This window comes from Triturus cristatus, chromosome 2_1, assembly GCF_964204655.1.
Source record: "Triturus cristatus chromosome 2_1, aTriCri1.1, whole genome shotgun sequence".
Classification (NCBI taxonomy): Eukaryota; Metazoa; Chordata; class Amphibia; order Caudata; family Salamandridae; genus Triturus; species Triturus cristatus.
Genome location: NC_140581.1, coordinates 853203060 through 853216489, shown reverse-complemented (window position 1 = coordinate 853216489; position 13430 = coordinate 853203060). Strand labels below are relative to the sequence as shown.

General features: G+C 47.2%; 1 protein-coding gene across 3 annotated transcripts in view; it reads left to right on the top strand.

Annotated features, from left to right (window-relative positions):
* Positions 1 to 13430, top strand: part of SMARCA2 (SWI/SNF related BAF chromatin remodeling complex subunit ATPase 2) — a 1761756-nt gene that overhangs the window by 465720 nt on the left and 1282606 nt on the right. For all 3 annotated transcript variants that reach the window (XM_085632958.1, XM_085632957.1, XM_085632956.1), the window contains exon 15: positions 3347 to 3494. In XM_085632958.1, the coding sequence (XP_085489084.1) occupies positions 3347 to 3494 (148 nt within the window). The remainder of the gene's footprint in view (positions 1 to 3346; positions 3495 to 13430) is intronic.

Genomic DNA, 13430 nt, shown 5'->3' with positions numbered 1-13430 from the left:
ATTCAGGGTTCTTCCCTTTGGACTACGATCTGCTCCACGGATCTTCACAAAGGTATTAGCGCTGGTAGCAGCCTTTCTGCAGAAGCAAAAGCTTCAGGTCTTCCCTTACCTGGACGACTGGTTGCTAAAAGCTCCTACCAAACAGGCAGCAGAGAAAGCAGTCATAACATGTACACACCTGTTTGCCAATCTCTGCCTAACAATCAACGAACAGAAGTCTTGTCTCCGTCCGTCAAGGACAGCCAGATTTCTGGGAGCCATTCTAAAAACATCCGTAAACAAGGCTTCCTGACTTTGTAGAGGCAAGAGAAGCTAAGGTCCATAGCTTCCCGGTTGTTAAAGTCACTTTCAGTTCGCCTCTACAAGTCCCTGCTGGGTCCCATCTCCTCCTGCATTCCCCTGATTCCCTACTGCAGATTAAGAATGCGTCCACTCCAAGAAGAGTTAGACTTGCAGTGGCGCCAAGTTGACGGATCCTTCAACGACAAGATCTGAGTTACCGAGGCCATGAGAGAGGCCGCGTCATGGTGGATGACCAAAGAAAACATTTCTCAAGGTCTGTCTTTCAGGCTAGCCTCAGCTCCACACATAATAACTACGGACGCCTCTCTTGAAGGCTGGGGAGCGGTGTTACAAGATCTTCATGTAAACGGCCGGTGGCAGCCTCAGAATTGTCTGTTGCATATCAATCTGCTGGAGCTCAGGGCGATTCACCTAGCCTTGCAAGCCTTTCTTCCACAAATTCAACAGGCAACAGTTCTTATACGTATGGACAACACGACGGCCATGCATTATATAAACATCTTCCAGGTGTCCTCAACAAAGCAGCGGACACTCTCAGCAGACTGATGTCTGTCAGCCACGAGTGGGAACTAGACAACTTCACTCTTCGTAAGGTTTTTCACAGATGGGACACAACTTCAATAGATCTATTTGCCACTCCGGCAACTCTGGTTCTATGCAAGCAAGATTCACCATCCGGGATCGTTTGGGAATGCGCTTTCGATGGCCTGGTCAGGTGCATTTGTTTACGCTTTTCACCCCGTTCCTCTGATCCCCGGACTTCTCAGGAAGCTCAAAGCAGAACCGTGCAGGATGATTCTGATAGCCCCTGTGTGGCCCAGACCGTTTTGGTTCAGAGCTTCACCTTCTCTCCCTAGACCTTCCTCTGCCTTTGCAGACGATTCCTTCGCTGCTTACGATGTCCCAGGGCCAAGTCTGGCATCCGGATCCTCAGTCTCTTCAGCTCTCGGCATGGCTCCTGAGTAGTGAGAATTTCTTGGTCTGAATCTCTCAGCAGAATGTATAGAGATACTTTCTCAGGCAAGAGACCCAAGTACGAATAAGACTTACAGATTGAAATGGAAGCGTTTCTGTATCTGGTGTCAACACAATGGCCTCCATCCTTTTGAATCCGAGCCGCATGACGTTCTTCCATACATTCTATCATTAGTAAAAGCGGGACTGGCTCACTCTTCTATCAAAGTGCATCTGGCGGCAATTTCTCGATTCAGACGCACGTCTTCAGGCCCTTCCCTCTGGTCGGCAAGGATAGTTAAACAGTTTCTCAAGGGACTTTTCAGAGTTTTCCCTCCAGTTAAGCCTCCTCCTACTCTTTGGCATCTGAACTTGGTTCTCACCCAGCTTATGAAGCCTCCTTTCGAGCCTATTCACAAAACAGAGTTAAAATTCCTCTCCTGGAAGGTAGCCCTTCTTCTAGCTTCGACTTCTGCGAGGCGTGTGGGAGAAATGCAGGCTCTCACCATTCAGGAACCCTTTCTACAGTTCAAAAAAGGCACAGTGGTTCTACGTACTAACCCAAAATTCATTCCTAAAGTTCCTTCGGACTTTCATTTGAATGAGCTGGTAATTATTAGGACTTTTTCCCCCTCAACCGGCTACTCCAGCAGAGAAAGCACTTCACTCTCTGGACATTCAGAGGTGCTTATAGTTCTATCTTCAACTAACTAAAGACTTCAGAAAGTCTTCTCAAATGTTTGTGTCTTATAGTGACCCTTGTAAGCGATTTCCCCTTTCCAAGCAGGGGATCGCTCGTTGGATCACCAATGCTATCCAATATTGTCACAAGACAGCGGGCAAGCGCCTGGATGGCCGAGTCCGTGCTCATTCCACGAGGGCGATGTCTTCTTCTACAGCCCTCTTTGCTGGTGTTCCTATCCGGGAGATCTGCCGTGCAGCGACCCGGAGCAGTACACATACGTTTACAAAGCATTACTGCCTGGATTCTGTGACGCAGAGTGACACAGCATTTGGCCAAGCAGTCCTGAGGAACCTCCTTCAGTAGTGGTGAGCTTTCCCTTTCATCCCTCCTTCCATGTTACTGTTTTATCAGCTCTAGCACATTTTTGAACCTTATGTATTTGTTTCTGAAGTTTCTAAGTATGTTGTTGACCATTGACAATGTCTTCATGATTTGTTTACTATGGCTTTGTGCCTAGTTTGATATTGGTAATGGTTTCAAAAGATGTGCTGATAACTGCTAGCTACTCTGATACAAGCATGGGAATCTATGAAAGTTCGAATACTGTAGTAAGAAAACAAGTTACTTACCTGTAACTTTGGTTCTCCAGTATAGGAAACTTTCATAGACTCCCATGCGACTCATCCGCCTCCCCTGGGAAAGCTCAGCCTCTTCCATCTTCAGTGGTGTGGTTACACAACAGCTACGAAAATCTGAGGTTCTGAGCTTTTCTCAGGAGGGTTCTAGGGGGTGAGGCTAATCTGATTGGTGGTTCTTTTTTTTTTTTTGGTCTCTTTTGCAAAAAGAGGTGGATAGGTTGCAAAACAAGAATGGGCCTAGGTTCTGGTAATGGTTTCTATTGCTATTTGATGTATACCGGGGACTCCCATTCTGACGACGGGGAGTGATCCAAGCATGGGAATCTATGAAAGTTTCCAATACTGGTGAACCAAAGTTACAGGTAAGTAACTTGCTTTCGTCCTACTCCATCATGAATATCACCTTTTATTTCATGAGGAAACCTGCGTCTTCTCAGAAACCAGCAACTTTTGTGCAAGAAAACATCAAAGAATCTTCCTCAGGCTCACTGTGAAGTTGAAAGGAGATATTCATTTTTAGGGTAGCGCATTATTGACTACATGGGATTCAAGGAGCATTCATTTTAGTAGTTAAAGATACACATCCTAATCCTATTTTGTTCTTTTAAAATGCTGCTTGTTAAGCTTTGCAAAGAAGCTGTTAGTGCTCACTGAAGTCAATGATGATACATGTGATGGAAAACTAAGATTACAATTAAATAACTTTTCATTACATGTAAACGTTATATGATGGTGAAGTAGCTGTCCTATTTGCTTTATATTTCAGGACAGCAAAGCAAGATGTTGATGATGAATATGGTATGCAGGCCGATGCCAGAGAGTCCCAATCCTATTATGGCGTTGCTCATGCAATAACTGAAAGGGTGGAAAAGCAATCCTCACTTCTTGTCAACGGTTCTCTTAAACATTATCAAGTAAGTACAAGATTAAGGGCAGTTTTGGATACATATGTGATTTAAATTTGTTAATGGTACATTATGTGGAAGCTCTGATTGCAGAAGCATTAAATGTCATTTAATAGTAAATTATTGATTTATGTTTTGCATATAAAGTTACACTTTGAAAGTTAATTATTAACCCCTTCAGTGCCCCGCCCTTTCCCCCTCCTGTGCCGGGCGTTACATTAGCGGGCGGGGTCCATGACGAGATAGTCTCGTCATGGGCACAGCGCCAACCGTGCTCCATGACGAGACTATCTCGTCATGGGCATAGAAGAGGTTAAACCATCTGTCTGCCCCCTTTCCTTCAATTGGCCTGGATGTCCTTTCTAGATTTCACGAAATTCCTCATTCACCTGTCAAACAAAATTAAACTATAGATCTTACTATGCATTGTTGATGTTATCTGTTTTAAGGCCCCTACCTATGCACAATCGTGTGGTCTGTCTTTCTTCTATCCATTTCTGTGTTTGAAGTCATTAGGTGAATCTCACATTTGCTTTTCACTGAATCCTACTTGAGTAACAATGTCCGCATTCTTCTTTTTTGATTTTACTTTTGTTCTGGCTTGCCAGATTATTCTTCATATTCATACTCTTGTTCAATTTAGCTAAACTCAGATTTAAAAATAGGCTTCTGCTGATTTCTGACTATGGTTAGTGCTGCACTTGTAAACTGTGTTGAAAGCCACTTTGTATATACAACAATGTTATTTCATTTTTACTTCTTATTTCTTTTTCTTTCCCATTAAATTTACAACCTATATTCATCAACCCATAACCACTGCTCCACCCTTTGTTGCTCCATTTCTCAATACTGCCTCTTTTGTTTTCCTTCTTGGTAGTATTTTCCATTGCCTTCGTATCTGAGGCTTTACTTTTTGTTTCTGCTGCACTGGCAGACTTATCTCATTCCCGCTATCCAGTTTCGCTCAAGAAACACAATTGTTTTTCTACATCTAAGATATACCATTTACAGTGGGAGAATTAATTACATGAAAAAATTGTGAGCTACTATTTTGCTAATGCTATTTCTAACCATGATTCTGTTGCATGAATACCCTCTCTGCATGACGCTGCTGGGCTCTATCTGGCAGTGAATAATTTGTAAAATAGTTTTGGTGGCCAAAACTCTGTGCTGAAGCCAGTGGCGGTTGCTATTAAAGTCAGCATGTCGAATACCAAGGCTACTTAGTCTTCAATCCACCTCATCCCTCTTTAATCCACTACCAGACAACTCCTTCCCCTTTATCTCACTCTTGCAAGTTCCTTTTGCCACCCTTTGTGACGGTTCTCTGTCTTTCTCATCCTTCTTCTTTCCCCTTGTGTTTCTCCCTCTCTTGCTCTGTGTAAATGTCTGATGAGGAAAACTAAGGGCCGATCCCCAAAAATGAATGCTGGTGGCAACCACCGTCTCAAATTCAGCACGGCCCTCTGGCGTGCCTGCTGCTATATCACAATGTTTGTTGAAGCACTAATCTTTAGTATTTGCCCCAGCTGCAGATTTTTGGTAGTTTACAGGTCTGTGCCTGAAGTATTTTCTTTTTTTAGAGGCCTTTTACTGAGATAGAAAATTCTTAAGGACTGAGGATAACAATTCTGTTACATCTTTACAGGTGATCTCCAAGGGATGTCGGAGAGCCCTCTAGATTATGCTTCAGGGATGTCCTTCTGTGAATTGATTTATGGTAATAAAATCCACAGCTGCTTTTTTTTTTTGTGATAATTCTTTATTGGCGTTTGAAAAAGAAAATAAGTAAGGAAAAACAAACCAACATACAGCACATTAGCATGTAAAGACCATATATGTAATAGGACGAAAGGGACCGTTAGTAAGGGTCCAACAAATGAAGCAGAAAAAAAACCCTGCCAAATGAAAAATAAACATAAGATAATGCAAAGTTTCAGGTTAAGTTCCCCTCCAAAACAGCAGCTAAACCCCCAGCTCCCCAACTGGCAGATCACATGTGGCCCACAGCATGGGATAGCCACCCTCCCTCCTCCAAGACAACCATATTGAGGAAGGAGAAAGAAAAAACACCACAATCAGGGAGCAACACGCAACTAATTGATAGGACTTATATCGTCACCCAGTACTGTGCATCGCTCTCTACAAGATAAGACAGAGAATCCCGATCAAGAGTACCAAAGTCACCTATAGCAACTCCTCAGCATGGACAGAAAAGCAAAGAAAAAAAGAGGACAGTGGGTATATAAGTGGTGGGGTGGGGGGAGGCGTTGGAGGACAGCGGCAGCCACTACAATTGGCCTCCTATGCTTCCCTAAGGACAAAATGCTCCGCAGTGGCTCCTGTTCATTGTTATCATATGAAGGCCTTGGTGATGTGCCACAAGCAGTCATTGCAGTTTTGTGGCTCAAGCATATTATTCTCTGCTACCACGCTGGGATTCAGACTGCAATTGGAAAACAAGAGATTGCTCTGGTACTGCTTCACTCTTGTGAAAGGTGTTTTCTGATCAATGCTTCTAGCCGCAGAGTCATCACCTTTTGAATATTACCCAGGCATCAGACTGGATCCAGAAACAATTAAGCAGTTCCACCGGCATGCCATGCAGCCCCGCACTGTTGGCGTTCTGCTCCAGAAATTACATGAGTGGCCAATATAGGTGCCACCCCTGCGCACTGACATTGGTTCCTTTCTTTCGGCTTCATAAATGCTGAGCCAGAGATCCCTTCATGTCTCTCAGAGACATTTACTTTGAAATTTCTTCAGTGTGCAAGGGATGTCACCCCCTAAAACAACAGATTTCAAGCTCTGTAGGGACTGTCACAAACAAATGTCCCCATCAGGTTTATGTGTTGCCTGTGGTTCGGCCACAACTCCAAGTCCTGCTGCAACAATCCAAAGGGCATTGCGGACTGTGAGGTGAAGCTTTACATCGACAAGCAAAAAAATAAAAGTACTCCTCATCGGGCCGTTCTCAGTCTGGACCGTATCTAAAGTTCAGTCCCGATTACACTCCTGGAGTTGCCTGAACTGCTTGAAAGACTGATCTTCACCGCTATCTAAATCCACTGGTAAATAAATAAGAAGCATAAGGATTCCAATCGGGATTTTGCTCCCTCGCGGCACTCATTCCCCTGTGGAGGCATGAGTAAGGAGCCATTCTTCTCGTTCTCGCTCCTGAAGTAGGCAGACTTCGGAACCGAGCCCGCTCCTGAAGTCAGCCGACCTAAGTAGCCAATCCCACAACTAGTGCTGGCACAACCAGAGTTCCCAAATGCCAAGACTCGTCTGATTGAAGAGTTCCGCTCAGCCATGCTCTAGCTCTTCGGATCCTTACTGATTTCCCTCTGGCACCCCTTTGGGCTCCAAAGACCATAGAGGCTTTCCATCTGGAGTACCGCTGGTGGTTTTCCCTCAGCATCAGTTAGACCTTCCAAGCCAGTTTTTCCTCGGCCTCCAGTTCCCACCCTTCTTCCAGCTCCACGACCTATGCTGGCCCTGGGTACTTCGACCCCAATGTTAACTCCATCGATGCCAGAGAACGATGACCCAATAGTTTTATTCCATGCTGAGTCAGCACCGGTCCGACCTCTACCGAAGACGTGCCCGGTTCCAGCTGAGTCACCACTTCCCCCGCTGGATTTACCACCTCCACAAGGGAGGCAACATACTATGCATTCCTTTTTTTGGAATTGACTCTGACAATGACTTTGTCCTGGCTGATGAGTTTGCTCAATCAACCCTACCAGGAGGATAATTGGTATGAGGACTTACAGGAGGCTAATGGTTTTGATCCTTCCCCAGAAACGAGTCTACTCTCACCCCCTCTAACAGCCACAGAAGAATCACCTTCCTGCACCATGGTAATGCTTAGGGTGACTGAAGTTCTTGACCACCAGCTTCCCACCTTGGAGGTTAAAACAAATGTACCTACCACTCCCCCGATAGGAAATATAAGCGGGTGGAAACTTTTGGTAAATGTGTATTTTCTCAAACCAGTCTGGCTCTCCGATCTGTTAATGCCAGCTTCCTGTTGGGACCCTAATCACACATCCTTTGAGATTTGGTGGCACAAGTTCTCCCTAGTGTACCCGAAGACCTTTGACCTGTTGTCGCTCAGGTGATTCAAAAGGGTCATGATGCAGTTAAGTTTCTGGTTCGTTTTGGCTTGGACTACACTGATTTCATGGGGCAGACCACAGGCACCATGTGTTCCTGAAATTGACTGCCATGTGTTCCTGAGATTGACTGAGTTTTCAGGTGATGTACAGCCTCCCTGATCGACATGCCCTTCGACTGGACTCGCCTGTTTGGGCACATGGCTGATTCTGCTCTATAACATTTAAAGGAGAGAAGGACTACCGCTCGCTCTCTGGGTCTTTCCGCCCCACCTTGCCCAATGTAAGTTCCGCTGCACCTTTTGTAGATTTGACTGAGGTGCTCCGTTCCACCTGTCTTTCCAGCCTCCGCAGGGAACTCAGTAGTTTTGCAGTCAAGGCGACAATCCATCCACATGGCCAACGTCAATGGGTCGCACAGTCTACCGCTCCCCCTGCAACCCCATCTGCAAAACCAGTTTATCTTGCTCTTACAGGAAAACAGCCATCCATTGGGCAGCAGAATCAAAAGATTCTGCCCGTCTTTACCTGCTTACTGTTTGCTGCCACGGAGAAGAGCTCCTCTGCATCAGGACTCCGGGACCACGACTCCCAGCACCCTTAGCGCCGGGAGGCGCCTTGAATGCAGCTGAGGGCTCCCGTACCGCGGGAAGCCAGTCTTTACCTGCTTACTGTTTGCTGCCACGGAGGAGAGCTCCTGTGCATCAGGACGCCGGGACCACAACTCCCAGCACCCTTAGCGCCGGGAGGCGCCTAGAATACAGCTGAGGCTCCCGCAGCGCGGGAAGCCCATCTTTACCTGCTTACTGCTTGCTGCCACGGAGGAGATCTCGCCTGCATCGGGATTTCGGGACCACGACTCCCAGCACACTTAGCGCCGGGAGGCGCCTTGAATACAGCTGAGGGCTCCCGCAGCGCGGAAAACCCGTCTTTACCTGCTTACTGTTTGCTGCCACGGAGGAGAGCTCCTGTGCATCAGGACTCCGGGACCATGACTCCCAGCACCCTTAGCACCGGGAGGTGCCTTGAATAAAGCTGAGGGCACCAACAGCAGCGCTGGACGCGCGTGGACGCTCCCTGACAAAGCCCGAGCCAAGGGCGGGCCCGTCCGTGCCTGTCAGTGACCGGAGGAGGCCGGGCTGCCCCCTTTCCCCCTCCCCGGTGGCATTATCTGGGCAGCTGGACCTTCAAAGATCTTCACGGACCGCATCTATTAGCTTTACCCTTGCTGTCACTCATTTGTCTCCAAAGGCGCCAGTGTGCAAGGTAAGCCTTAACTTCTTCACCTTATAGACGCTGTATAAGTCCTCCACTCCGCTCACAGGCTCTCACCGTTCCTGCTTCTTGACAACCCTCTTGTGGCCTGCGAATAAGAAGGGTTGGCCCATAGACAGAGATTTAACATCTTGGCCACTTGTCAACTACTTCTTTTTTCATACAGCTCAGTGTGGTTAAATGGGTAGTTGCAAGACGGTCACAGCCACGCCTCATGTTAGGCCAATCACCAGCACCATGGATTGTTTTAAAAAAAAAAGCTGCTGGAGTCCTTGAAAAAGAAATTGAACTCGTGTCCCGTAGGCTTTCCTGGTTCCCAGTGAGTCTTCCTCCGTTAGGTGCTTCTAACAGAGGGCTTGTGGCTCCATGGAAGATCTTGAACTAGTTGACTCTCTGCCACAGTGTATCACCGCGGAGATGCAACATGATCGCATTGACTGCAACAATTCAAGGCCGGGACCTGCACCAGGCAGTGGGTTACCTGTTCAAACCAAAGTCCCTCAAGTAGTCGTCCAGGGGGCGCTGTCAGGTGGAACAGGGGCCAAGCGTAAATACGCCACCACCGGGGCCAAGGCTAAACGATCTGAAGTGGTCTTTTCGTCGGAAATCACACAGTGCCCAGTCCTTGTGACTAAAGATGAACTGGCGGCCATGTTGGAAGCTGTTCTTATCTCCCTTCTTGATTGCATGGATCTTAAGTTGGACCCAATCGTACAAAGGCTATCTCTATTAGAGCGGGACATTCATAAACTGGCTCAATGACATACATCATTGAATCCCCCCCCTCCTGTTTTGGGGTTTCAGGGCTTGCACCGGTCGGGTTGGTTCCAGCTACTACTGTCCCAAATAATACGCTTAATGTTCAACTCCCCCACCCCGTGAGTGTCAGCGCTCTTGCTGGCCCTCCTGCAAGCTCCGGTCATCTGTTACCCTCCATTGATGGGCCACAGGATAGGTCCTGCCACCAACTATCCTCTAGACTAGAGGCCAACCCTCGAAGAGAACCAGTTTCACGAGGGAGGGGTGCAGAAGGGGATGGCCTAACATCCTCTGCTACCAACCACGCCAGAGCGTCCCAAGGTCCATCTTCAATCCATTTGCCCCTGGAAGCTATGTCGTATGTAGTGGTGCTGGCCAACGTGTCAGTTCTAAAGCCGGCAACCACCGAGGACTTCTTCCAACTAAAAAAACAAGGTCCTTCACTTTTAGAGTGGAAAGGGATATCCTCATGGTCAGGAGGGTAACCTGGATAGGGGACTGTGTAATCATTAACAGCCCACACCTGGCAGAAAGGATCCTACATGCTGCTAACCATGGCGAGAGAACAGACCCGCTCTTCGATAAGAGTACTTTCCTTGGGATATTTTTATCCTCCGTCATCCATGATTTCACCCCCGAGGAGACCTGCGACCCCGACTCTACTGGAGCGGCCTCTTCAACTACCCATGCTACCTTTATACAACCCATTTGAGCCCCTGAGCCAATTGGACCTATGTGATTGACTGGGTGGCCAGGGCCAAGGAAACCCAACGTTCTCCTTCAAACGGCTCCAAAGGACCGGTCGGATAAAGTGAACAGTCACTGTCCTACTATGGATAACAACTTTTTTAATATAATTTCCTGGAAAATAGGCGGCTTGGCTAGCAAGTTTTTGGACATGGGGTAGTTAACTTTAATTAAAAGATATATCATCTGCATTCCTGCAACCCCGTCAAGGGCGGGACGTGCTAAAGGGGGTATCACATTTTGTTTCTCTTGGCCTACGGGGTGATTTTGTGGTACTAAATACGGATAACCCGTGCCTTCGAGCGTTATCCTTTTAGTCAGGGTCTTTTAGCCTAACACTTTTTAATTTTTATAACGCTACCACTCTTCTCATGGAGGTGTGTAATGTCACCCGTTTAAGTGCTTTCATAACGAATGGTAAGGTTTTGTCACGTAAATCGGTTAACATAGTCTTGGTAGGGGACTTTAACACTCACATATGTGGAGCCTTAAGGAAGAGGGGTCCAGGAGCCAGTGAGAAGCCCTCTTGTCCTCTAGCAGACGGCTTGCATTTTGAACACTGTAGGCGGGGGAGAAATTAAACGCATTGGTCTGCGATCTGGACCTGCAATTAACCTTACGGAAACTGACTCCTAGACGATACCTCATCCCAACTTTTAAGGGGCCGGGACGGTAACCCTCGTTTATTGACTTTTTCTCAACTTCCACCCCCCTCTATTATCTGATTTCAGAGTTCACAATAATAGTTAGTAGTTATAGTGACCACAACCGCCTAAGCATCAAAGGCATCTGGCCCTCCTTTGATTTAAAAAGACAGGCAGTAGGAGGTGAGGCTTTACGGGCAACAGATGGTGGGAGACTCCTTAGTTGGGACAAGATTACACCAGAAACTTCGTGCAGGTCCTTAAGGGAGACACACTGGAAGAAATTTCTGATTTGTCAGAATGCCCAGGCTGAGTCTGATGAGACCATCATCTGGGCTTTTACCCTAATCTCCGGCTCTGTTGCCAACCTACTGACTGTTCCTTTACAGAGAACCGAGAGAGAGGGGGGGGACCAGATGGTTTAACTCTCACTGTTCACTTGCAGCCCGGAGGCTGAAATCAGCCCTTCATGCCTCCCCGAGGAACTCGGCGCTTGTTAAAATCCGTAGGAAACAGTATAGATTGGCACTTAGCAAGCGCAGGGCCGCCTTGAAGGAAGAAGCTGGGAGCAACCTTATGGTAGCCACAACCTATAAGTCTAGTTCTGGAGCATTGTAAACAGTCCCATCCTGGGTGAGGAGGCCGCCAATGCTTTAGAAGCACACATTACAGAAAATGAGTGGGCCAGTCACTTTGAGGCCATGTTCAAAGGAGACCTGGCCCCAACCCCCGTATCTAAATCTGGGGGTACTCAAGCAAAACTAGTCGTCCTGGAAGAAGTAGGGCACGGCATCACCGGTCTGACTCGTAATAAGGCCCCGGGTCCCGACGGTATCCCACCCGACCTTTACTTGTCAGACGTGGCACTCTGGGCTCCAGTACTCACCTCTGTAATCAACGCAGTTGCTAGGGTCGGTACTCCGCCCTCCTGGGCCACCTCCATCATTGTGCCAGTCTTTAAAAAGGGGTACAGGGACAGCACGGTGTGTTACAGACCGATCTCATTGATAGATTTGGTGGTTAAAGTGGTCGGTATGATTTTGCTGGATAGGTTAGCGACCCGGGCTACCGACAATAACATTCTGTCGGACGCCCATTACGGGCTTCATCCGGGCCGTTCAACGATTGAACAATCCCTGAACCTTTTGTTAATCTCCAGCAAATATGCAGTTGCCTGCAGCGGCACCATCTTCCTGGCTTTTATGGATCTGTCATCCGCATTCGATTGCGTAAACAGGGCCAAGTTATGGCAGATCCTACTAGCCTTAGGGGTAGATAGGGAGCTTGTCTCCTTTCTTTATGATCTTCACCGGGACAAAGCGGTTGTGCGATACTCGCAGAGCTTGAAGGCATCACGCTCATTCCCTGTAAAGAGCGGGGTCTGTCAAGGCTGCATATTGGCCCCTTTTCTTTATAATCTCTATATTAACAACTTGGAAAAAATACTTCTGGCCTCCGAGACTGACTAACCTCGGATCGGTCGGTGGGGCCTCCCGGTTCTGCTCTACGCAGACGCCGCCGTCTTGATGGCTAGGACAGAGAGGGGTTTACAAACCATTCTAGCATCGTTTGCCCAGTTCATGGGAGATTTGGACCTAAAAATCAATAACTCCAAATCATATATCATGCAACTAGGTCCTGCCCTTCAAGATCATACGTCTTTAAGTTAGGAACCACCCCTATTCCCAAAACATCAGTCTTTTCTTACCTGGGGGTACTCCTGAACGACAAACTGATCTGGGCTCCACAACTCACCCGTAAGAGAAAAGATCTCAACAGGGAAGTTGCTGCTATCTTTAACTTTGCCGCAAGATTGGGTAAAAGACCAGTGGGGGCCCTCCTGGAGCTTTTTAGGGCAAGGTGCTAGTCAAAAGTATTTTATGGCAGTGAAATATGGGGATATGTAGATGTAAAGGACGTTCAAATCTCTGAAAATAAATTCATGAGAAGACTGCTGTCCGTACCCCAGGGTATTCCCTCCTTTATTGCCCACAAAGAGTTGGGAATGCCCTATAAGACAGATCAGATAGCTTTTAGGCCGCTGTCACTCTGGCTAAAAATATGGGTGAAGGAGGGGGACTTGTTAACAAGGCAATCCTTTTAGATTGTTTATCTTTGGATCAAGCGCTAAGGATACCATGGTTGAAATACATCAAAAATCAGCTAGCATGCTTGGGCAGAGGAGACCTTTTTACCAACCCCCAGAAAATTGGCAAAAAAGAGATACCCATATTAAAGAAGGCGGTTGGTACGTGCTGGTTTGCTTTAAGGGAGGAGAGGAAGCTTATGAAGCCAAGTGTCCGTCGCTTCGTTATATTAAGGACCACCTAGTTAGCGGAGCCATTCATACTTAGTCAAATGAACTTGCACAATAGATTCCTTTTGGCTAGGTTCCGGCTTGA